Genomic DNA, 27,604 nt, shown 5'->3' with positions numbered 1-27,604 from the left:
GACATCCATACAGAATAACAGTTTGGCAGCATGAGACCTCAACAACACAAACATGCCACAAAAAAAACAAGAAAAAAGCCTCGACGGAGTAAAACAAAATGGCACAGTAATGCTCTTTGAATCTCCAGAGAGACCAGTGTGTTGACAAAGCCTCTCCCTCTGCCTATTTTTCTCATCTCGCTCTCTCTCGCGCACGCTCTCTCTCTCCGTTCCTCACGCTTTCACACTGATGAACACGCTGTGTGATGATTGCTACATGTGGGCAACAGTAGATATCTCTACACAAGAACAGAGCGGTCGGATAAAGCAGCTTCTCCAGCCTCAATCAAAGAGCTGTCATCTGCAACGGCAGTGAGCTATAAAGGTAAGCCTCCATATTCATATATCTGATCGATTGTTGCATAAGTTGATGCTCGCGCTGGCTTTGTTTGCGTGTCTAGGATATCAGTCATAGTGCACAGCTCTCACCATCTGTCCTCCTGTCATGTCTTCTCTTGTGAAGGGAGTTGCTACAACAAAGAGAGATCAATCATCTCTTTGGGATTGTACATTGTAACATTTATAGATGATGGGCAACTGGGCATTTATGGTAGTGTTTTGCAGGTGTTGTGTGTGTGTGTGTGTTTAAGACAAAAATAAACATTTATATACACTCAAAGATTGCTAGCTTGTTTTATTTTGGGCTTGGTATGGATAAATCTTTGCGTAAAAAAACATTCTATTAAATAAAACCCTACAGTTACATTTATTTTTATTTTTTTTTACTGAGATGTGAAATTTTTAGACAGGATATTAAATATTCTGTTTATTTTTCTTCTCAAACAAGACACAAAAACACCTGCAAAACACCACATCAGAAACATATCAGAAATGCACGGTCTATGTCATTAGAATGTTATTTGAGTTAAAAATAAAAGTTATTTGTAGATTACATAATTGCTTAGTTACATGTAATCCTAAATGAGTATATCAAATCTTCTATAAATATATATTCATCATTATATATAATAATAATAAAAGGATAAAATCAGAGCAAACCTATGAATCTACAAATGAACATACAAAGGCCTTGGATTAAAGTTGGGTTGTGTGTTTGTGGAGTTTGCAAGCAAAGCAAAACATTTTGTTCATGCAAACTCAGTCAAAATATTATGGACATTTATGATTTTGTATATAGATAAATAAAACAACAACAACAACAATATTAATAATAATAATATTAATAATAATAATAATAATACAACCAAGGCTGCATTTTTTATCAAAAATACAGTAAAAATTTTAAAATTGTGAACGTTTATTGCACTATAAAATAACTGTTCAAAAGTAGTTTATAATTTGATTTAAATAATTTATTCCAGTGATTTTAATGATTAATTTTAAGCTTCATCCAGCCTGAACTCACAAGAAATGTAAGTATTTTACGTTTTGCCAGTTTAGTGGCTAATTCGTACGAATTCGTACAAGTTCAGTCGTATGAAATTATATGATTTTAAAAAGGAGACGTGGCACCTAACCCCACCCCTAAACCCAACCGTCATTGGGGGATGAGCAAATCGTACTAAAATGTATGAATTAGATCGTATGAACTCATACGAATTAGCCACTAAATCAAAATGTTATGAATTGCCGTGAGATTGTGTTGCTTCATCACTCCAGTCTTGAGTCAAATGATCCTTCAGAAATAACGCTAATATTAATCATTATTGTAATTATTCGTCTTCTTATTATTAATGTTATTATTAATGGTAATAGTAATAAAATCAATAATGACTGGAGTAAAAATTTCATTTGAAAAAATATAAATATTTTTTAAATAAGTATTTTACAATTTAACTTTTCTTTTGGTCACACTTTAGTTTGATGGGCTGTCTGTTGAATTTAAGTTACATTTCTTCTACATAATACATTGCAGGACTTATGAAAGGATATATATATATATATATATATATATATATATATATATATATATATATATATATATATATATATATATTCAAGACACTTCTATACAGCTTAAAGTGACATTTAAAGGCTTAACAAGGTTAATTAGGTTAACTAGGCAGGTTAGGGTAATTACGCAAATTATTGTATAGCATGGTTTGTTTAGTAAACTGTCAAAAATGTATAGCTTAAAGGGGATAAACTTTGACTTTAAAATGGTTTTAAAAAGTTAAAAACTAGCTGGAATAAAACAAATAAGACTTTCTTCAGCAGAAAAAAATATTATCAGACATACTATGCAACTGTCCTTGCTCTGGTAAACATCATTTGGGAAATATTTAAAAAAGAAAAACTAATTCAAAGGGGGGCTAATAATTTGACTTCATCTGTATTAACAGTTATATAAACATACAGTTTTCATTGTACATGTCATTGTAAATCTTTTTTTTTCCCTTTTACATGTACAATGAAAACTGTATGTTTGTTGGAGGGGCTGGGCAGCTACAGTATAATCCATCTCTCCAGCAGTTACTGTGAGGGCTTTGTAGGTTTGTAAATGTCAGCAAGGGGAAGTGACAGAGATGAGGAGAGACTTTGAAACACCCACACTCACCACCCACTGCTCTTTTGGAGATGCACTGGAGATACGTTTCATTCTGCTCCAAAGAATCAGCAACAGCAACCATTTTTAACAGCAATTCTGCATGATTGTTGTGTTAATTACTTTGAAATAGTGAACACCACACAGCATCTTAGATAAGCTGAGCAAAGAAGCACATAAAACATAAGAAGACTCATGAACACACAATGCACATTAAAAATGAAAAAGACTCAGTACTTTATGGGTGATTCATAATTTATTATTGTGGGTGGATTATTTTAGCAAAAGCACTTCAGCTATTTTTAACACACACACACAGCTTATTTCTTCCTAATATAATTATAAAAATATAGAAAGATTAACATTTTTAGTTTGGGTACATTAAAATGGTCTAATAATTATTAAAACATATTTAATTAGTAGTAAATGTATTATAAATAAACAATAAATATTAAAAAAATCTTTTTGATTGAATACTGATTTGTGTTTGCAGATTTCCAAAAACTTTAATTCAACAATTTTCACTTGTTAAAATACAGGTAGGCTTGTAGTACTCTAATTTTACCATTTTGAATCCAATATTATTATTTTTTTTAAATTTACTTTCCTGACTTATTTTTTCAAGGACAGTGAATGTGAGGTTATTGGGGCAATGAATTACATCTCTTTATATGTGCATGAATGTGAGCTTAATATGTAAGTTAATACCACATTCACTTAATCACTTAACAGTAAACTTTCATGGGCAAAATGTTTAAGAGCATCATTTCATTGGGAAAAATATTAATTGAACAATATGTTAAAAGTTTCATGTATCAATCAATCACTCTACCAATGTAAGCCATACAACTACAAATATTTAACACTATGGTAGCCAGTATACTTGCTAAAAACCAGCTTCAAATTTCTGCAATTCTTACATTTTGAAAAAATAATAATAATAATAATAATAATTATATATATATATATATATATATATATATATATATATATATATATATATATATATATATATATATATATATATATATATATATATATATATATATATATATATATATAATAACAATAATAAATTGCACTCGTTTAAGGACAGAAGTCAGAAAAAAAAATATTTGTTAATTAACAGCTTCTGTAATTTGAGATTCACGAGAGTTTTTCATTTATTTATTGTTGTGAAGTTCATTATGGGCCCTTTAACTCTTCTCTGCCAACTTTTGATGTTGAAAACTTAGCACTGCCAGTTGACAAAGTGGTTTTATTGATCTTTTAAAAGTTTAAAACAATATATATATATATATATATATATATATATATATATATATATATATATATATATATATATATATATATATATATATATATATATATATATATATATACATATATAATTGTATAAGAAATAGCATGTCTTAAATAAATTAAGTCTGTAACATTACAGAAAGAGTGCCGGCAGTTCATTACCAGGCTTTAGTACTGTAATTTACAATGCCATCTCAGACAATACATCACTATTAAAATAGTTGGTATCAATAGAAGTATTTTTTTTTTCAAATCAAAGGTATAAATAAAACAAAAAACCATCACAAAAATACAGAACTTGCAAATTAACAGAATTTTATTTACAGTGTGTCTATGGTTACTGCGGTCTTCATTAATGCTATTGCTTGTTGTCATTGAATTGCCTTTTTCTGTCTCTTGACAGTTCAAGGTGCAATATGAGACAGCAAAACTTGTGCTCTGATTTAATTCAAGTACATACCAGTAATATTCTGGGTACTGGTACTGCATTGGCAACAGGTTTTGGTGTCCAACCATAGAGAAAAAATGTCCATTGTTCACTGAAATTGAATGTTTAAACATTTTTGAGGATGATTTTTTTTCCAATCAATCAATCAATCAATCAATCAATCAATCAATCAATCAGTCTTTTTAAAAATCAAAACACCTTAAAAACACCCAAAGTATACCAAAGTGCTGTACAAAAGATTGCAATTTAAACTAATAGAATACTGTTAAAAATGCTTAAGAGACTGTAAAACAAACAAACAAATAAGCAATACATCAACAGGTGACAAAGGCCAAGGAGAAAAGATTGGTTTTGAAGATATGATTTTAAAAAAGACAATGAAGAGGCCTGTTTAATAAACAGAGGTAAAGCATTCCACAGTTTAGGAGCCGCAACAACAAAGCAGTGTCTTCTGAATTTACGCTTTCTTTTTGGCAAATTTAAGAGCCACTGATCTGCTGACTTGAAGATGAGATGTCATGAGCATAAAAATGTGAAGAAAGATCATTTAAGGATTTAAAAACAAATGAATTAATCTTGAATCAACCAAGATTCATTTATTTGTTTTTAAATGCTTAAATGATCTTTGTGTTGCCAATTTGGACAACTAAATCATTGCTTTCACACAAACCCTGAAAGTGAGAATTGTCATGGAAATGAATAGATCTTTGCAGTGCAGTGGGACATGTAATAAAGGTTCTTCAGATAACCCAAAATGGCTCTTCTGTGGCATCATTACTGCAAAAAAAGTTCATTCTGGACCTTTTATGTTACAAAGCCATGTTTAATGCAACCTTTACTTTCCTATGAACTAAATTTTGGTGTCCTTGAATTGGCCCTGTTAGCGACGAGAATATGAATACATTAAAACTGTGGCATTTGAGAATAAGTGTTCCCCATATAACTGTGCTAATGCTTACAGTTCCCCTCACATTCACACAATTGCAGTTCTATCCAATTTGTCTGAATTACGGCCCATCTGGCAGAACAGCCACTATGTACTAACCTTTTTCAAACAGATGTCTCAATGTCCCAGATTTAATGAGACCTCACACAGATAAGGAGCGCTTCATTTCATTTTTCAGCATAATGTAGAGCCAACATCAAATCATATTAAATAATTTATCCCACAAAAGTGAAAGAGGCTGCATTGCTTTGAGGATGTCTAAATAAAGCAACCGTGACCTTAACTTCAAGAGTTTTGTTGGACTGAATTTGATTTGAGGAGACAGTAGACATCACTATACATAGGTGACGGCCTCAAAGAGGAAAGGACAGGGACTAAAATAGAAGAGAAAGAACCGTAGGTGGGCTGTAGCCTGGCATTACCCTGCAACTGTCATGGCCGAGTGTGAAACAGGGTGTAAATGAAGGTAGTGTCTCGGGGGTAACAGAAGCACCTTTTGAAAACACGAGTTAAACTCACTCCTACAAACTCCTAAGAAACATGCACTTTTGGTAGATGATATTATGTTGATAAATAATAAAATAAATTCAATTAAATTAACTTGCTTAATTCAATTTAAGATGGCTAGTTGGTTAACTTCATAAGCTCTTTCCAAAAAAAAAGAGATTACATTAACAATTTTGCAAAACAAACAAAAATACCTGTACATAAAGGTCACTGGAGTTTTTATTTGTAATAAGCACTAAACTAGCTAAATCTGATGCGAAACTAATCTTGACACATTGTCAAGATACCATTTTCAATATCCCAAAGTGCAGATGTTTCAAAGTACTGCTCTTTCAAAACACTGCTCTAAAATGTTTGAAGCATGGGGCATTTCACAAACGATTCGAGACATGGCATACATGCTGATTCTGTATTTACCTAAGCACCCGCTTCAAATGCTGTCACTTGATTGAATGGCTGTTATCAGCAGTTATCAGCTGATAGACATGGGCCAGTAGGGGCCTTCTGCACCTACTGGTAGGTTCAGAAGGCTGTTAGCTTCCATCCACATGATTAATCAGCAATACTAATAGAGAAGACTCCATATCCAGATCGGTTTTTACATTATTCTGACGGTTAGGTTTAGGGTTGGGGTAGACGTTAATAAAATACAATTAATGGGTGATTTAATAAATAATATAAATAATGCTTGTGGTTAATCAGCTATACTAATAGAGAAGACTCCTGGGGCCTCATGTACGAAGACTTGCGTTGAAATCATACTAAAACATTGCGTATGCACAAAGCTGTAAATGTGCGTATGCAGAAAAAAAATCAGATGTATAAAACACTGCGTACGCCGAATCCCACACGTATTCTTTTTGTACATCCGAATGAACGTGAAACTGAGTGCACGTGCAAGAGCGCAAAATCCCTCCCTGCCCCCTCCCCTATATAAATATGCTAATTACTATACTTTGGCAAAACCCAATGAAAAAGCAATGGCAAAAGCAAGCAAAAAGAGAAATTTTGAACAGAATGTGATTTGGAGGTGCTGATTTCAAAGGTAGACCGGAAAAAACTGTGTTATTTGCAAGTTTGTCTTCCGCAATTAATAACAAAAGAAAAAAATATATAGAATGGGAGAGTTTAGCTGATGCGCGTACGCAGCGTTGGTACGCAGCGTTGATGCATGAGGCCCCAGATCTGTTTTGAAATTACTGTGACTGTTGGGTTTAGGGTTGGGATAGGGATAGACATTTATTAAATACAATTAATAGGAAATTTAATGAATAATTTAAATAATTCTATCTCTATCTTGTTAACTTTCGGCCTCATTCATTTGTTATATATATCTGGTTAACCACGTGGATGGATGATATAAGTCTTCTGAGCCAACCAGTAGATGCAGAAGCCCCCTACTGGCCCATATCTAACAACTGATAACCACTGATAATGCTCATTAAATCGAGTGATAACATTCAAATCGAGTCAGAAATAAATCCCACATTGCTTAGTAGACATTGTCAACATATAGTGCAGTTGGTCTTTATATGTATATGTAAAACTTTATATGTACAAAAAGTCAGAAATCTTTTATTAATGTTCATGACCAAAGTAACATTCATTCAGTTTATTCAGATGTCAGACGGATGTTACAACACCACACAATACAAGAACAGAGCAATATAAAACATTCTAGATTACCATAATTGCTTCATCAAAGATCCAAACCCATGGCAACTGCAATCTATAATCTTTGATTCTAGTCAGGAACAGTAACCACTCCCCTTAAATCACTTGATTACTTGATCAATAGCATTTAAGGGTTATAATTCCTCAATTGACTTAGCCATTCTTTGTCAGAGCTGCTACAGAGCAAAACTTTTAAATGACCACAGTAGAGGCAGGTTTTGATATGTGCATTTGCTTTGTCTGTTTCACGAAATCTTGCTGTGCACTAAACTAGAGGTTGTAAAATGCAACAATGAGTTCACTCATGGTGACATTCAAACCCAAGCAGAAATTAAATGAAACTATGACCAACAAACCTAGAGTTGACTTGACATGCCAATAATGGAAACCAAAACCATGAAACTAAACTCACCAACAACAGGCATACACAAACAAAGCTAGACAGAGACTAAAGAAAACATGAGGGCTATACAGTACATACCAAATACTAAGGATCAAGTGGCAAGAAACAACCAATGAACTACTAGACATATGACTAGGAAAACCAATAATGACATGAAGCATGGACAAAAGGAGCACATAGCTGGAAACCAAGCGTAATACAGGAAGACAAAATTAAAGTAAAAAATAAAAGACAAGACACACATAACTTTAATTTTGTTTCACACAAATTATGATTAAAGGGCAGATTATTATTTAATTTAGATGTAATTTTGTACAGTTCTAACAACTTTACCACCATATTACAACTAATACATTTTAAAAATTCTGCTGCATTATTATATTTTTCAACTTGATCATTTAGATGCTTTTGATATAAAGGACATAAAACAGCACAATTAATTAAAACAGCAAAACATGTAAATAGTATAATATAGGTCCAGTAAGACTTTATTTTGATGGTCTCTATTGCACATTTTGTTGACAAAGTTTCATTGCAACTACATGCCAATTAATCCTCATTTGAGTATTAGTAGATTGTCTGCATAATATCTGCTGATAATGCTCCTTTAACAGACATTCAACTGACTATAATAAACTTTGCAAGTACATGACAATTTATATTAACCCTAACCCTAAACCCAACCTAACAGTCTACTTATATTCTAATGAGAATTATTTGGCATGTACATGCAATGTAACCTAAATTCAACAAAATGCGTTAAAGGGACTTTTAAAATAAAGTGATACCGAAAAATATACTACACATATGTAAAGACATTCTAAACACACACATACACACAAAGAAGAGTGTTCGCAATTGAAGGTCACGTTAAGTGCTGACTAAAAGACTAATGTTTAGCATTTCTTGAAAATTAATGAAATCACTATTTAAATGACACAATAAAAGAAAGCATAATCAACAATAGAAGCAACAGCTATATGTCTTTTATTTTAAACTTACTCGGTAGCTCACCGGGTATAATTTTTTTTTACAATACGTTTATGGAACCTTCAATACAAAACATAAAATAAGTTGTACTTTATTTTATTTTTATGTATTTATTTAATTTATTTTTATTTTGTTTTGTTTTTTTAAAGTGTGCACATTTTTAAAATCCTATGCCACATTTACTTTTCATTCAGCATTCTGTAGATGCTTTTAACCAAAGTGACTTGACAAACAAGGAACACCGCAAGCAATGTATTATACATCAGTCAACATACGTTTTATGTAAGCATTGCTGGAGAGCTTTGATGGTTAAATATTTTACATATGTCCTATAAAAGTTAAATATTTACCTTGTTTATTCTGGAACGGGGAAAGCAAACCTAATTTAAGATCAGTAAAAGCAATGGCATTATTTTTTTAACATGGACAACCAAAAAGCCTGGAATTTAAAAATAGCGAGAGCGAGGGTAGAAGATCAGATGGCAAAGCACATTGAAAGTGGGAAGAAAAGTCTCAGCGGGACACCTAAAGTCTCACTGAGCTCCATCAGAAAGAGACACTGCAGAGACCTTCACATGTTCACTGATCTGCGCTGCTCTGCACATAATGGAAAGCTTTCAAATCAACAGGACACTTTTCATTCTAATGATTTAAGTATTACTAAATATAGTAGGGGAAATAAGTATTGAATATGTCACCACTTTTCTGAGAAAAAATATTTTCAAAGTATTCAAAGTATTCAAAAAATATTTTTATCTTTGAAAGTGCTGTTGACTTGAAATTTTCACAGGATGTTGGTAACAACCAACTAAATTCATCCATGCGAAGAAAACAAAACGTATTAGTTTACAAATTAAGTTAATGAAATGACACAGGGAAAAAGTATTAACCGTGAAGAAAGGGAGACGTGGAAAGGCACTGTAAACCCAGACAGCACCTGAAATCTCTCAGTAGTCCTTGAGCAGGCCTCTGCCCTTGTCATTGTAAATTAGCTGATTCAGTCCAACATTTACATTTTACCAGGATGATGAAGATAAAACCAGGGTGAACATTTCAGCAAGACAATTATGCCAAAATAAAAATTACAAAAAATACAAAAAAAAAGGTCAGATTTGGTAGACGAAACTCACAGAACCATTCAAGATTTTTACTCTCTGTTGAAGTCTGTGAAAAAAATATATATTTTCAAAAACAATTCTTACTTCATTCTCCATATGAGAGGCATAACCAAAAAGGTCTTTTATATAAAAGTACTTAATACTGTTCAATGTTTCAGTAATTTCTCCTTGTGTCATTCCATTGTTATTACACATAACTAATTATTGTTTTGTTTTATTTTTATGTTTGTATTGGTTGATTTTTAACTAAAATCTGATTCAACTTTATGTCAACAGCTCCTTAAAAAAAGATTTTTCCAGGTAAAAACATGACATGTTCAATACTGTATATATATATATGTCATGTTCAGAGCAGTGCAGGTTAATGAACACCATTTTTCACACAGGGTTGTGTAGGGTTATTTTTAACTTTTATGTAATTAGAATGTTATTCCATTGTATTTATTGCCATGTTTCAATTGTCACTTTGTGCTTACATATAAAAAAAAAAGAATTGATTAAATTACATTGTTACATTTGAGGGGGACACATTGGCTCGGTGGTTAGCACTGTCCCGACTGGGTCAGTTGGCATTTCTGTGTGGAGTTTACATGTTCAGGTTTCCTCCGGGTGTTCCTGTTTTCTCCCACAGTCCAAAGACATGCAGTACAGGTGAATTAAATTAACTAAATTGGCCCTAGTCTGTGTGAAAGAGGGTATATAGATGTTTCTCAGTGCTGGGTTGCAGTTGGAAGGGCATCTGCTTTGTAAAACGTTTGCTGGATAAGTTGGCGGTTTATTCCACCGTGGCGACCCCTGATGAAAAAAGGGACTTAGTTAAAGTAAAATTAATGAATAAATGAATGAATGAATGAATATTACATTTGTGAGACAGCCTGCAAATAAGAATAAAATCCAAAAATGCTGAATATATACACATATTTCAAAACACTTCTTTATTATAACATTGTAAACAGGCAGTACTTCTACAGTATGAACAGGGCAACCAAAACTCACCATTTGTGGGTTTAATTAGCTTTCCAAATGAATGTGAAACTAGACCTACAACCATGAAATTGATATAGAGATCTGAGTTTCTGGTCTCTGATTAAAGACAATCTCCAAATAGTAAATTGCTGAGCCCTCATAAAAAAGAAGAATGTTAGCCATGTTTATATTTCATTGGGCATCTCATGAGGATTTTATAAGGATGAGTCATGAGGATTTTATAAGGATGAGCCATCAGGGTTTCTTTTATTCAGCAAACTCCTTGTAGCTGCATTTGTGCTGCATGGCTGCACCGAACGTGAACTGGCTTCTCCCTGCCTGGATAGATTTGTCAGTGCAATTTATAAATAGCATGGCACGTGTTTCTCATCCAGCGCGAGGAAATGAATAATAAGCCTTAATCATTAGTGCAGAACTAAAAATATTCACATCTTGTGAGAATTGTGGTTAAGACAGACTATGATTAGAGTACATGCTCATAATGTATTTTTAAAATGAGATTCCATTCGAACTCAAAAACATTCTCAGTATTAGTCAAACATGATCAAATAACTGTGGTAATTCAGCTCCTCAATTTTAAAATAAGATAAAAAACATCTTTAACTGAGACAGAGCCAGAGAACTGGAAACAAAGACAGAGCTGATGGCAGTGAATCCCAGGGTGAAGACAGAGAGCGGCAGAGCCAGGGTGACACTAATGATCCCGAGGGCCAGTATGGGGATGACGACTCAGGTGACCAAGACATAGACAAGTCTCTGGAAAATCATGGTGAAACCTGGGCGACAGAGGAAAAAGGTGGAATCAGGGGACAGGAGGAGCCCGATAGAGCCAGAAGGACCAGACACAACCAGAGGAGGGGCTTGGAGTCCCAAGATAGAGCCAGCAATATGATTGGCCAAGGATTTGAGGGAGCCCAGCAGACCAAATGAGAAGACAGACTATGGTGGAGACAGAGCATGGAGCCAAGGTGGAGCTGATAGTGCCAAGCATGTGCCAAATATCAAAAAGGAAATTTTAATTTACTACAGTAGGAGAAGCTACTGTAGGCCATTTTTTACAGGTATAAAATTAATGTTGTGGGCCTCGAAAGACAATAACATAATAAATGCACAGTGGCATTTAGGGTATTGAGATTGCTCTGGAAGGTAATAATAATGTAACGGGATTGATGACAAACTTTGGGATTTTAGAATGACCAAAACAACATTTCAGATTTTGTCTTACTGATGTGAAAGACCAATGTGGTCTTCCAGATCAGTGGTTCCCGAAGTGGGGGTTCACAAGACAATAGGCCCTTTCACACATACAGACCTTTCCGGAAAATTACCAGTAATTTTCTGGAAAGGTTGTATGTGTGAACAGGTCCTTTTTGAAAATACCGGTAAATTCGTTCTGGCTATTTTCCGGAAAGAGAAGTTGTAACATTACCGGCAATTTGCCGGAATGCTGCGCTGTGTGAATGCAGAAGGAAGATTGCCATAATAAGTGCGTGCACGTCTAGAACCTGCTGACGTGAGACGTCTGCTTTAGCCAATCACAACAGTCAGACGCATTTACGTCCGCGCGGTTTATGAGAATAAAAGCCTTTAAATATTTTTCCAGACACATTTAGCTGCTAGAAGTTAGTCAGATCACGTCTATATGTTCTTCTTAATGCTAACTGTGTAAATAATCATTGATGAGATGCTTATGATAAGCCGTTGTTTGTTTACCTTCAAGCTTTGCGTGTGCCCGTGAAACAGCCTGTGAGCGCTTGCACACGCACATGTTATGAACATCTCGACATGCGAAAGTGATCCTGCGAAAGTTGTTCACAATATTGATCATCCACAGAGTTTTTAATTTAGTCAAATGTTTACAAATACAAGCGCAGCCGTTTAAAGCTCATTTGTGGTGAATGATGTCAGAATTTACTGGTATTTTGTAATGGATGTGTGAATGCTCTTTTCCAGAAAATTTCCGTAACGTCCTCGCCTGTGTGAACAGCACTTTTTTGAATTTACCGGTAAAGTCGTTCCGGAAATTTTCTGGATATTTACCGGTATCACTGTGTGAAAAGGGCTAATGAAGGGGGGTCCCTTGGTGATTTCTAAATATTTAATCCATTTTAATAAACCATGAGAATTACCATATTTTACCCATAACCAACTTGAAGATAAAAATAGTAGTTTATAGTTACAGCTTTTCAAAAAAAAATGTTCTATTAGATTGCAACCCTTGGTGTGATTACATTATATTAAAGACACAGCAATAGCATCAGATGAAGCAGATTATGCCACCAGGTTAAACTCTTTGGCACATTTACCGCAGTCACATGCATTAAAAAATAATTAAGAGGAGAATAGACTTGGGCCTATTGATATGTGTGTGTCGTAGCATGCAAGGTTTCTTTATTCATAACCACCTCAAAGGATATTGGGGGTCGCAAGTCACTGGTATCGTTATTTTCGGCATCACAGACTAAAATGTTTGGCAACCCCTGTTCCAGATGACTAGAAAGCAATCTACCAGTTCTTCATTATAACCATGAACTCCCAAAGCAATGCACTGTGTAGCCAGAACAAGGCCCTGGTCACATGAAACTGGACGCTCTAGCAGTCTCTGGCTTACGTTGGTTTAGGCTCACTCATAAAAACAGGCCATGGACTGGGTTTCTGTCTTCAGAGGGCTCAGGCAGTTGTTCCATGTAGCATGGTTTTGGCTGTGTAATGCTGGTGTTTAACACTAATAATTAACTAAATGTCTGCTAAATGTAAACTAATAATAAACTAAATGCTAACAATTGATAATTAAACTGCATTTAACGGCAGGAACTACTTAATTAAATTTTGCTAACTGAATATAACTACCTAAAGTGTTATTTTGGTTTCAATGAGATTGTAGTTTAGTTTATAAATGTTGGATTTATATTGATTGATTGACTGATTAAGTCATTCGGATTTTATTTCAATGTTAGTTAAAACGTTTTATTTAGTTTATTAGTAAAATACTGCTAGTGTTTTTACAGTATATAATTATTCAGCCTTTTATGTAACTTTTCATTATTGTTATTATTATTATTATTATTATTAGAGTTATATTAATTTCAATGCATCATTAATGTATGTATAAGTGAGCAACATTCAGAAGAAAAAAAAGTTTGACATTTTATTTAGTTCACGTCTATTTAAATATAAGCAATTAAAAAAGTCAGTTATAGTTAGATTGTGCTAGTTGTATTTAAAAACCCTCCAAGCAAATGACATTTCTGATTGCCATTGAAGGCTGCAGAAAGAGAACACAGCGTCCTTGTGTTTTTTATTCAGTTTGAGAGAAATTACTCATGTCTATTTCTGCTTCTGTGAAGCAATTTTAAAGTCCTTCAATAAAAGAAGAAATGGTCATTTTCATGCAGTGCTCCAATTACAAATAACTAAACGTGAACTAAATGTGAATGTCAGCATCATGGGCCTTTTCATTGATTGTTACTTTTTTTATTTTGTGACCAATTCTCCTTCAGAAGAACTGAACATTCCGGGAACTACAGGTTCAACCACAAAAGCGAAAATGACGTGACTCATGTGTTTCTTTAAACGATTTATAACATCATTAAGCGAACGGGTGGCATCTGGCACACTAGTAATTATGAACCATGGGACTAGTGATTAACAAAACATACTCAGAGAGGACTAGTACAGTATATATACTAGAGTAAATCTCTATCCTTTTCACAGGCAAATCAACTCGCCACTTGCTCCTGCAGTTACAGTCAACTGGAAGAGATTGCATTGCAAGGACGTTCAGTGAGTATCCAGTCATCTTGTAGTTACGTAACCATTAATGTGTGTGTATGTGTGTGTGTGTCTCGCTCTCAGCCCTGATTGATTCCTCTGTAATGTTAATATACAAGCAGAATTCATGACAATGGGCTTTTTTTGAGGGCCAGGTGCACTGTTGAATTTCAATCACGCACATTTTGAAACAATATTCATGTATACAATAAGGTGGCTTCACATCTCCTGATAATTAGAGAACATTGCAATAGTGTGTTGTATAATGCAGGTTTATGTGAGCATCACTACAATCTAATCAGAAAGACTATTATGCACACCTGAGCTGTTATTATTTTTTGTAATTTGGCATGTTCTAAAAATAAACCGCAGTGAGTCTCTTATGAATATACTAATGTTATCGACAGCTGCTAACCTCTTCTGCTTTCTTTTTTTCAGGGCCATGAAAACTAGACTAGGGTGCCTGTCTAACAAGTCAGACTCATGCAGCGATTTTTCCGAATTCCTGCCTCCAGCTCAGGAGAGAACCACAAGATACCTGAAGTGAGTAATGAAAAAGAAAAAGATAACGGTGGATTGGGTTTTATAACTATACTTGATTGTGTACCTTTGGCTATTTCAGATTGTCCAATGATGAAGTGACCAGATGGGCAGACTCTTTCGATATTCTCCTGTCCAATAAATGTAAGTCACATTATATAATCGCGATTAATCACAATAAAAAGACTGAAACTTGCAATTTTGGCTATTCAACTGTAAAATTAATGTAAACACAAGACAAAGACTATTTAAATTCAAAATATAACTCCTTATTAGAATTTTTGTTAACTTGTAACAAAGATTTCTTCATGTAAACAACAAACCCACAATAAACCATAAAGATCCTGGCTTGACAGCCATATTTATTGGAGAAATAAAAACACAGGCATGTTTGTGAATTTTGAATTTCAAAACAATCAATGCCAATAAAGAGAAAACATTGATTTCCAAGTTAGATTCTAAGTGGACTGCAAAAAAATCCCAAAATATAGGCATTGCAAATAAGGAAAATTATAATAATAAAGTATTGAATACAAACAATTGGAGTCATTGAAAAGTTGTATTGCTGTTTGAGTTGAGTACATTAATTATAAAGCAGAAACAATTTTGTTTAGTCCTCCTTTACATTCAGACCGTTGCTAAGACAGTCCAGTCTGTTGACATTATCGGGGGACAATGTGGACCTTTTGCTTTGAATGATGTGAGCTGAGAGTGAGAACAGGCAGGATTACAAGCAGGATTACTGAATCAGCACATGCATTTTAGTGCCTAATTTTGTGGCCACTGGTGCTGCGACAAGGACGTAAGAAGCATCAAGTGGTACATCAATGGCACATACAGGTATGCGTTGTCATACCAAAACACGCACACACAGACACACACACATGCACACACCATGCGCAGGACAGCGCAGCCGGAGCGACTCCCTTCAGATTCAATACGCATGATCACGTTCATCAAATTTGCTTAAACTAAGCATTCTGAATTATGGCTATATTTCACAAGGATTCTGACACAACAACGCAAAGCAGACACTTTACAAAACTTACATTAAAGCGGAAAACACGTCAAACTTAATGAACCATTGGAGGGTGCATGCTGAAAGACGAGGAATGCGCTGACTTTGACAGCTCGCGACTTTATCTGGCACTTCATTTACATGGATACCAATACTCAGATTATAATATGATTAAGGTAATACTCTTGTTAAGAGTCTACCATGTAAAAACAGCGATTTTTGATTACTTTAAAGGAGGATACGAAATGCGAAAGTTTTTCTTTCCGTTCACCATTCGGTATCAAATTCCATTAAAACAAAAGTCGAAAGTTAAAAATGAACCACCCGAAATTAGAAGAAACTCTGGAAAAAGAAAACTGCAAAAAACTGCAACTGCGTTAATTGCGTAAATTTTTTTTACGCGTTAATTATTTCAAATTAATCGCATGCATTCACGCACTAATTTTGACAGCACTAATTTACTTTTTCTTTTTGGCCTAATTTGTGTTTCTTTTATCTAGAATTGTATTTTATCATATTATTATTATTAATATTAATATTACTATATTTTTATTTGTTTTTGTCTTTTTTTTATATTGTTCTTAATGCAAGAACATATTATGTTTGGGGCGTCATGATGGCACAGATAGCGGTTGGATAAGTTGACAGTTCATTCTGCTCTAGCGACCCTCGATTAATAAAGGGACTAAGCCAAAAAGAAAATTAATGAATGAATGAATTTTTATCATTATTATTATTATTATTATTATTATTATTATTATTATTATTATTATTATTATTATTATTACTACTACTACTACTACTATATTTTTGATTTGTTTTGTTTTTTTAATATTGTTCTTAATGCAAGAACATATTATTGTAGTGCTTAATTCAGAAGGAAAGAAAATGTGAGCAAATTCTGCTCCTTGATTGGAGCAGTTGATGTCTTCTGATTCTTTGTATTTGGTGCTGTGGCTCTCTGAGTAATATGCATCAATAAAAATAGTTACTGTAAACTAAAACAGCTTTGAAACACTGTGTAATGTGCATACAGTAATGTAAATAATCTGACTACAAAACAAACAATATACATTATATGCATTTTATAAATGCATTGAACAGTCTGTCATAAGCTAAAAATCATGACATTCAGGCAAATGTAATGTAATAATGTATATACTTCAAATAGAAGGTTCTTTTTTTTTATGAAATAATGCAATGCAATCTCAGCTGCATCCAATGCTTTTTAATGCGCTCACCTAACTCCATCCCTAACCCTACCCCTCACAGTGACATCACTCGCACCATTGAGTGAATTGTGTCTGACATTGCATCAATGAGATATGCAGTCTCAGCTTGCATAATCAAAGCTGCATCCACATACTATTGTCCAATGCTAATACACTCAATGAAAATATTTGTTATCAGCTATTCCACCGAGGTGCACTGTTGTTCAGCCATAGTATGGTTCACCAGCAGCTTATGTAAGATGATCTCCATATTAATGTGAAGGACGCCATTTCTCTGTGAGTCACGCATTTGGCTGTGACTTCTCTTGTCAATGGCTTATAAAATGACAGGCCTTATTTCCTCAGGCTTCTTTCAGTATCTATTAGAACTGTGTGTGTGTGTGTGTGTGTGTGTGTGTGTGTGTGTGTGTGTGTGTGTGTGCATTTTTCTGAATTTCACAGCACTGACACACCAGACGGGCTACAAATAGCCTGTCAACAGGACATTTGTTCATTCTGAATACTTCTGAAGTCTGTCAATAGTAGTACTCTAAAATGACAGACAGCAAATCCCTCCATTTCCACTCTAGATCCATTACTATAGCTAAAGCCAAGAAAACCCTAAATGCTTAATATCAGTATGCCTATAATTATGGCCTAATTGTCCCACAATGGTTGAATCCCTTGCTCTTTAGTGCAAAATCTTAGTGTTGCAGGATGGAAAAAAGATTTTAATGAAACATTAAGTGTGTCAGCTTGAGTAATCTATACAGTGGTCAAGAGAGCTTACACTGCAATTTAAGAAAGCACATGTAATTGCAAAAAAATAATAAATAAAACATAGTGAATTAAGAAAATATCTTCATCGGTTTGACAGCATATGTGTTGCAAATTCTCACAACACTAACAAATAAAGAATATGCACTGCATTTTCTTCGACTCATGTACATAGCACTTAACACAATGGAAATGTTTCAAGTACACCCAAAAATGTGGCAAACCCTGTTTATTGTCCTGTGACTATTGCTCGGTGAAGTTGTAGCAGTTTTTTTTTTTTGTTTGTTTATTTTAACATCCTGATTACACCTAAACAGTCGGGTCCATCAAGTTTTTGGGTCCACAAAGCATTTGCTGCATGCTCTTTTTTGTAATCACATGTGCTTTCTTAATTTACAGCATGTTAAACTCTCTTAGACACTGTACATTTAACAACTGAGGTAAATTTGGTTTTATAATATAACTTAAAAAATGTATTCTTTGCTAATTCTATAGGGAAATCATATTAGCAGCCTTTGACTATCAAAGTACAACACTGTTCACAGTCAAAAAAATAGTGCTAATGTTGTTTTGAAGTCATATTTACCTGATATGTAAGACCAAATATTCAAAGTACTATGGTGAACAATATAGGCTTCATGTCACAATTTGAAACTGAATGAATGTGTGAATATAAATCCAATTTTACCTCAATCATTTAACACACTTGTCAATGTCAAAACAACTGAGATGTCAAGAGTCAAAACAAAGTAGGCAGAGTTTTCACTTCATAGTAGCAAAATACAAATTCTAGCAAATACAACTACGAAGATAATAAAAACATTAACATCACTACTTGTGGCAAAGATACATTTAAATAGTGTACTGTGAGAAGCACTGTATTGTAAATCAATTGGTTTAAACAAAGTAAAAACTTTTTTTTTAAAGTAATATATTGGTTCATGATAATATAATACCTTAGAATACAAGTATTAATATAATACTTTAATGATAATTACTTTTGTCTGTAACCTTTTTTAAACCACAACGTACAAAAGATGCAATGCGGTTTACAGTATACAGGTACTCTTCCACTGTGGTGACTCCTAATAAATCAGGTACTAAGCCAAGTGAAATGAATGAATGGTCTGCATTGGTACCATAAGGGTACACTTTTGTACCTTTAAGATATGAGGAGGTACACATCTGTACTTGAGTACTAGATTGTACTTTTAAGATACAGATGTAGACCTGATAGAATGTACCTTAATGAAAAGTGTACCTATACAAAAGTGTACCTTCTAAAAGGTGCTGCCCAAAAAACAGCTTTTGTAATATTATTTATGAGATAAAGTTAACAATGGTCAATAATTATAATGTCTTTGCATGTAAAATTACTTGTGTAATTCTTCGTGCATTTGATGTGGACATTTTGTCTTTAATAACTTTGAATGCAGTGCCTTTAAAATAGTCAGAATTATACTTTTTTTATTAGGTTTTTTTTTTCCTTAGACACATTTTATTTCAGAATGTGGTTAAATTGTTTTGACTGCATTTAAAACCACAAAAAAACATTGTCCTACTGAATCACAAAACTGCTGATATAATGATGATGACATAATAATAGTAATTACAAATGTTCTGTATTTCACTGCCTGTTATGGCTGCGTCAATTAATGACAAGAGTGTGCTGGGTAAAATCTCCCTCTCAGGTAGCATGATCAGTAAAAAAAAAAAAAAACCACACATTTCACAAATAAATGATTTCCTGTGTAGCAGAGGACATGTTCCGCAGAAAATCACTTTTAAAAGAAAAACAACAATGGCAGACTAAAGGAGAACATTTTGTTCCGGTGTACCAGGAGAACATTTTGCCTCTGTACCGTCTCTTGATTGTCTTTTCATTGAATTTCCCAAGAACACTATTGTCTCGGTTAGCCTCCCTGCTGTTTGTATGGACTTTAACAGTATCCATGAGAAGACTGCCTCACACAAAAGAATGCAGACTAAAAAACTAAATGCCTTATAGTACAAAAGGCCATATGGCGTTCATAAAACAATCAACATGTGGTATGTTTAATAGAGCGTAGACTCAAAAATATTGACTGGGAAAAACTTGAATTTTGTATATTCAAATATCATAAATTGGATGAATCCAAATTCGTTAGTCAATTGTTATGTTGGTTCTACTATGTACTAAATGAGGAAAACTGACCATTCAGTTTGTTATAACCCTACATCATTAACTACACTTGGGCACCAAATATGTCAGTGTAGATTACTCACTTTAGGCAATTTATTCTAACTTCCCGAATACTTACCTGACTTCGTTGTTTATAAATCCATGTGAAGTTGGAATTATTTTTACAGTATAGACAGTATAGATTTTTGTACGTTGAAAGTTAGCATTTTAGTAATTTTTTGTCATGTAAAAATCCCAATAAGCTCTCTGATAGATTTAACAAAAGTAAATTTAAGAAAACAAGAAGGGATGACCTATAGTTTGCTCAGAGGTGGTTGACAGAGCTACCGACATAACAAAGGACATGAAAGTGGCATATGTGGCATATATGTATACTCATATAGACTACAGTATAACAAACTAGTGGCATGTTTTCATTTACACTTTTCTGAGATAGCAGACACAGCAGAAACCGAATTTACAAAAATCGAAAAGAGGGAACATTTTATCTGATCTCACCTTTTACCACAACTGTCTCTTTTTGTGTATCAGGTGAGCTACAGAGCAAGTTGACACAATCAAAATGTTGATATATTTAGAGTAATTAATAAAATACAAACATTAAAGGCCCTCTGAGTTGCTTGGAAATGTGCATTTTTTTAAATTTGACGCAATCTCATCTGAAGCATGAAGAAAGAATGGGATAGCAGTTCCTCCTCTTTTAATAGCATTTACAGTATTTTCAAAGCTCTGTCAGTGAGAGTGGTTGAGCTCAACCGCATCACATGAAAAGCAAATGAGAAGCATTTTGAAGGAGACGGGACATGACAGATACTAGATCATTTGATTGGTCAAAATTTGACAAGAAAATATGAGGTGTACGTGTTACATGAACAAAAAAAGTTGATTATTTAGGCGGAGGTGACAAACTGCAAGCTTTGGATGTTTAAAACAGGTTTATATCTTCCAAGCACAGGTTTTGTCACTATTTCATAGCACAATGGATATCCTTAAAACTAACATGATACTAACATCTAAAAAAAAAAAAAAAACTTTATTTTAATTTCATTGGGATCTTTAATGTACTGTATTATTTCTAAATCTATACTATATAAAAGTGTTTGAAGTTGTAACATTATTGCATTTCATTAAAATAAGCATTAATTAATTGATAATCTGCACCCCGTATTCAAATTGTGTTATTACAACCAGTAATATATTTATTTAGGCTGCAATATATTGTGCATTTATTCATTTCTTTTAGTCTTACAGTCAGAATTGGTGTACCTCTTGGTGTATCTCACCTTTTAATTGCATAACGAATGTGACAATGGGCACAACATGATTTTGCTGAATGAATGAATGAATGAGTGAATGAATGAATGAATGAATGAATGAATGAATGAATGAATGAATGAATGAATGAATGCAACTTTATGTCCTTGGAAAGCATTTCTTTTAACCACTCTAGCTTAATATGTGATATAAGGCATGACAAAGATACATTGGCTTTAAATGCAACAAGAGGTTTATTCTTAATCTTATTCATCTTTATCAGATGGTCTGGCTGCCTTCAGAACCTTCCTGAAAACAGAGTTCAGTGATGAAAACATTGAGTTCTGGTTGGCCTGTGAGGACTATAAAAAGATCAAATCCCCTGCTAAGATGATGTCCAAGGCCAATAAGATCTACAAGGAATTTATTGACGTTCATGCACCCAGAGAGGTATGTTGACTCCTTTCATAAAACCATAGCAACTATACCTGAACATACAGTACTCATATTACGTGAGATGAATTTGTTTAAATACCTAAAGCAATATGCACAATGTTTGCGAATGACATAATTGCAAATAGTATATTAAAATGCACAAACGTTTGTGTTCATTTATTGTACATCACTGTACAGTACATTAGACTTTGTCCTGTTTAATTATTTAATTGGTTTATTTTGATTTCCGAGACAAATCAATTTTTTTTTTTATAATTATTTTTAGGGGTTTTTACCTTTATTTGAATATAGGACAGTGGAAATTTACAGATAGGAAAGTGTCGGGAGCAGAGATAGGGGAAGGAGCGGCAAAGGACCTTGAGCCAGGAATCGAACTCGGATCACCGTGAGCACCTTGGTGCTATGTGTCCACGCACTAACCACTAAGCTATTGGCGCCGACGAGACAAATCATTAAAATATTTATATTTTGCCTATATCCTTCAAACTACTAGGTTGCCCATTTGTACAGATCAAACTAAATGTACAGATCAAATCAAGTTGTTTTATTTTTTCATGTACATATATCTGTTAGATATCACTGAACCACAGTGGAATATATTTCACACATATTTTGATTTAATGCGCTGCCTTTTATATAAAAGAGGTTATAAACATTGCCAGTCCAAAACAATACATCACACACTAACATTTTGTTGTATTGCATTAAATTTCCAGTGGCATTGCTATATCAATATATCAATATTATTTTGCTATGATATTTCCATTAAGGTCTTGTATTGATGATGGAAGAATCAGGCTGCTGGGCAAAGAATTCTTTAGCACATTCCAAAGATTATCAACAGGGTTAAGTTCTGGACTCTGTGGTGGCCAATCTAAGTGTAAAAATTATGTCTCATGCTCCCTGAACCACTGAAAAAAAATCCAACCAGAAGCTACTGTCTGCATCAGTTATGGGCTCTTGGTATTAGCTGAAACATAATAATCTATTTAGTAGTTACCCAAGGAGGGTCTTAACTTTTGCTTATTAAATCCAGGTGATGAACAGTTGACATTCAAATGTTAGAGTCACAATTTTATAAATACATAAAAGTGCTATTTCAAAATGTTAATATCTCACCTTTTGAATAATAAATAGTTCCTGGTGCACTTGACAGGTCATTTAAAAATTCTGCTCTAACATTTTTACTGTAGCTACTATTAATAAACTTCACTGACAGAAAACACTGTTACAACTAAAAATAAAAAAAAACTGTGTCATTTCAAGGTTATAAAACTGCAGTTTCTAATCACTCATATGAAGCACTTCCGAGTTTCAGATGTGTGCTATATGTGTGTTTCCCTCCCTCAGAGTTTGTTCTTTAGCACCACCTACGCTTGGTTTAGTTCTTCCCTGGCATCAAACCTGAAGATCATCTTTTTTTTCAGCATGACCTTAAGATACTTTGTGATTCACTGCCTATTATTTGTGAAGCACAGCACTGTCCTTTTGCGTCCCGACCCAGTGGGTCACAGAAAATACAAATAGCTCTAGTCTGGCTCCATTAAGATTAGACACAGATACCAAATATAATAATGCTGCTGTCCCTGTTCGACAAGGGCATAAACTAAATACAATTTGTGATGGTGGGTAAGCGTAAAACATGATCACTGCAAATAGTGATAGATGTTGAGAGGTTGATGTGAAGAGGTGAACACACTATTTATATTACTCCCTTATTGGCAGAACAACTTTTTTGAACTCATGCAGGACATTTGTATACATTTTTGTAACTCTAAAGGTTAACATACACAATTAAAGTTTGGGGTCAGTTAGATTCTTAATGTTGTAAAATGGGCTTATCCAAGGCTGCATTTATTTAATCAAAATACAGTACAAATTGTACAGTTGTTAAATGATATTGCACTACAAAATAACTGTTGAAATGTAGCTTATAATTTATTTCAGTGAGTTTAAAGATGAATTTTCAGACCACAAGATCTTTCAGAAATCTTTCTAATATTAACTATTATTATTATTATTATTATTATTATTATTATTATTATTATTATTGTTGTTGTTGTTGTTGTTGTTGTTGTTGTTGTTGTTGTTGTTGTTGTTGTTATTAATGTAATAGTAAAAGCAATAATGATTGGAGTAATAATTTTATTTGAAAACACATACAATACGAAAGCAGTTATTAAATTTTTAACTATTAAAAACTATTTATAACTATTATAACTATTTTAATTATTAAAAATTTTAATAATTTAACAACTTAACTTTTTTTTTTTTCATTTATTAAATGCAGCCTTAATGAACAGAAAATTTGGCTATAAAAACATTAAACAAAAAAACTGACCCCAAACTTGACCGGTAGTGTATATCAAAAAAATGTCAACCAAAACATCGTTTTTTGTTTTTCTTGAAGTTAAATCATTAGTATTGTGTTGTCTGTGAGTGAAAATAAACATTCATGTCTGAAAACATTTTAGTTGTTTTAAGCAGAAAGCTATGCTCTAAATGACAATATTTTATGCAAAATTTGAAAGAAATGTCATTATAGAAATGTACTACAGAAACTAAGGGTGCCTGCAACAACTTTTATGCCTGCCTCATTCAGTTCACCTTAAATGTATCAGAGTTTGTTTGCTTTTGGAGGCTATTCATTTGGGCAGATGTGAAAGTGCGAATCATACTCTGGTGCGCACCAAAAGCAGACCAAACAAGCCGAGTACCAAGACTTTGCTCGAAAGGGTGGTCTCCGTATGCTTTCAAATGAACCCTGGATCAGTTAGTTTAGATGAGAACATGAACCAACGCAAATGCAAAAACTATTTAGATTTTTTGGACTAAACAAACTTTTTTAATCAGCTGAAATATGTACTCTTTGATAAGAAAAGTTTTCTGACATTTTACCGCAATTATGGCAGGGTGCGGACAAACATTGAGTCGAGGAGGTCAATACTCCCTGCAGACTTTTGCTCTGCTCTTTGTTAACTTACGTGTTAACTTAACATAATTTCCCATTCTTTAAGTCTGAATAATTAAAATTAAGTTAAGGAAACCAAAATGCTAAAAAATGCTCTAATGTATCATTTTTAACCTCAATCCAGATCAAAGAAAACATACTATAGATGTACCCTAGAAGCACCCTAAAAAAAAAGTTGTTCCACTTAAATGGACATTTCACCCAAAAATAAAAATTTACTCAGTTTATTCGCTCTCAAGTGGTTGCAAACCTTTTGTAATATAGCCACTGACATAAATACTATTGAATTCAATGGTTACGATTTTCCAACATTAGCATAGCTTTGTATCTATGCATATTAACTTATCAGCACTATGCAGTACTGATAATTTGATTCCATGAAGGACAATCATGCAATGTAATATTCTCTCTTTTTATCTCTAAAGGTCAACATAGACCACAGGACCAGAGAGGAAACCAAAAACAGGCTTCTAGAACCGACTCCACACAGTCTCAACGAAGTGCAAGCTAAAGTGTACAGCCTGATGGAGAAGGACTCGTATCCTCGGTTTATAAGATCAAAGATCTATCAGGACTTACTGAACAGGACACAGATTTACTGTCAGAGGAAGTCTGTTTAAAGGTGAACGTCTGTTTGCTCGCCTGGCTAGATGATATTGAGATAATAAAGCAGACTTTAATTGTTATATATAGCATAGTCTGTGTGTTTGCACAATAATTAGATGAGAATAATCAAATAAAAAAGGTCAAAAATGAACTAGTTCCTTTGCTAGTTTGCATCTAAAGTAAAATATGACCCTGTACTGTGCTTTTTTGCCCAGTTTGTAAAATGTGGCTCTATTCTCTCCCTTTTGATTGTGATAGAATGCTTAATGTTTCTTCTGAATGCTGGCAAGCATGTAAATCTACATGGGTTATGTGTAAGAGTAGGGTACAAGAATTTATTTTTCTGATCTTCAATGTCACTTACAGTCTGTTCCGATAAGACAACTGAAGACATGCCTGCTGTTTTGCATGCAGCCTCCAACGTATATATTTAGATTACTCTATTTCCCTTAAAATCTAAATCTAAAACAGGTTGATCACAAACATTTGCGCACAACAGATCGTTTTCTCAACTAAAATATATACTTAAAAAGTATTTGACAATGTAATATTTATGTTTGTTTATTAATTTATTTAGTTATTTTTTTCACATGTTGATGTTCTAATGGTTTACAATGACATGTTCTCCAGTGATATAGATCAAGTAAAGCATGTCACTTTAATCATGGTGTTGTGTTTTTTTCCCCATGCCTGTGAATAAACAGAATATGCTGCACATTTTGAATGTTTATCAAGGTTTGTGTGTTCTCTGTGTAAAAAATATTGATAGCAAAATGTGCAACCACAAGTAAACACAAGTACAGCATGTTCAAAGTTTCAGCCATCAGTGACAGTGGTTGAAAGTAAGTGCATTACTCATCTTAAAGTGATAGTTCACCACTCACCTTTGGGACATCTGAAATGTAGCTTACTTTTTCCTTGAGCATAAGCGCATTTTTGTGTTTATCTTGGACAATTCAACCTTTATCAATAACATGTAAACAAATAGTATAATCTCGGACAAGTGCAATGAAAACATGGTTTAGACTGTCTTAAATTCACCCACATACAGTAAATTAAGTGTGTAATTGTTGTAAATAATGTTCGGTTACTTGCACAGACTGATCTTTTTTTTATTCATAGGACATCAATGTACTGTATTATCAGAAGTCAATATTATTATGCTTGTATGTTTTTTTTTTTTTTTTTACACAATGTGCTGGTCGCTTTTGAATAGCATGATGACAAAAATATTCTTTAATGTTCCATAAAAAAGGTATTCAAGTATTAGTTGGCTGTTAGGTTAAAAAGATAGTTAACCCAAAACTGAAAATGTACTCACCCTCACGTGGTTCCATGTATAAACTCTCAGAAATTAAGGTACGTGAGCTGTCACTGGGCTGTTACCTTTTCTAAAGGTACAAATTTGTACCTAAAAGGTCCATATTAATACCTTAAGAGAACATGTTAATACCTAAAAAAAGTACAGAAGTGTTCCTCTTAAATATTTAGGTAATAATATATATATATATGTATATATATATATATATATATATATATATATATATATATATATATATATATATATATATATATATATATATATATATAATATTTTTGCTCTTCAGTGTTTGAACTCTTAGTAATGATTATATCACACTGAACTGAGCCAAACTGAACTGAACTGAACTTAAACACTAAAAACTGAACTACACTGTTCCAGTTACTATGACCATTTATGTGAAGCTGCTTTGACTAAATCTATATTGTAAAAGCGCTATACAAATAAAGCTGACTTGAATTTAATTGAATATAATTTTGAGGTACCAATATGAACCTTTTAAGTACGAATGTGTACCTTTTAAAAAGGTACCACCCCAGTGACAGTTCGCATACCTTTATTTCTGAGAGTGTAGGAT

General features: G+C 33.4%; 1 protein-coding gene and 1 long non-coding RNA gene across 2 annotated transcripts in view; one reads left to right on the top strand and one right to left on the bottom strand.

Moving 5' to 3' along the window:
• Positions 1-27,604, bottom strand: part of LOC141386318 (uncharacterized) — a 61,201-nt gene that overhangs the window by 15,528 nt on the left and 18,069 nt on the right. The window lies entirely within an intron of this gene.
• Positions 263-26,420, top strand: rgs8 (regulator of G protein signaling 8). The gene is given in 6 exon segments (NM_001002531.2): positions 263-364; positions 14,635-14,703; positions 15,130-15,234; positions 15,314-15,375; positions 21,957-22,123; positions 25,526-26,420. Coding segments are annotated over 4 exon segments (525 nt in total). The 5' UTR covers positions 263-364; positions 14,635-14,703; positions 15,130-15,133; the 3' UTR covers positions 25,721-26,420.

This window comes from Danio rerio, chromosome 6, assembly GCF_052040795.2.
Source record: "Danio rerio strain M-AB ecotype USA chromosome 6, GRCz13ab, whole genome shotgun sequence".
Taxonomy (NCBI): domain Eukaryota; kingdom Metazoa; phylum Chordata; class Actinopteri; order Cypriniformes; family Danionidae; genus Danio; species Danio rerio.
The sequence above is the reverse complement of the archived record's forward strand: the minus strand, read 5'-3'. Positions and strand labels throughout refer to the sequence as shown.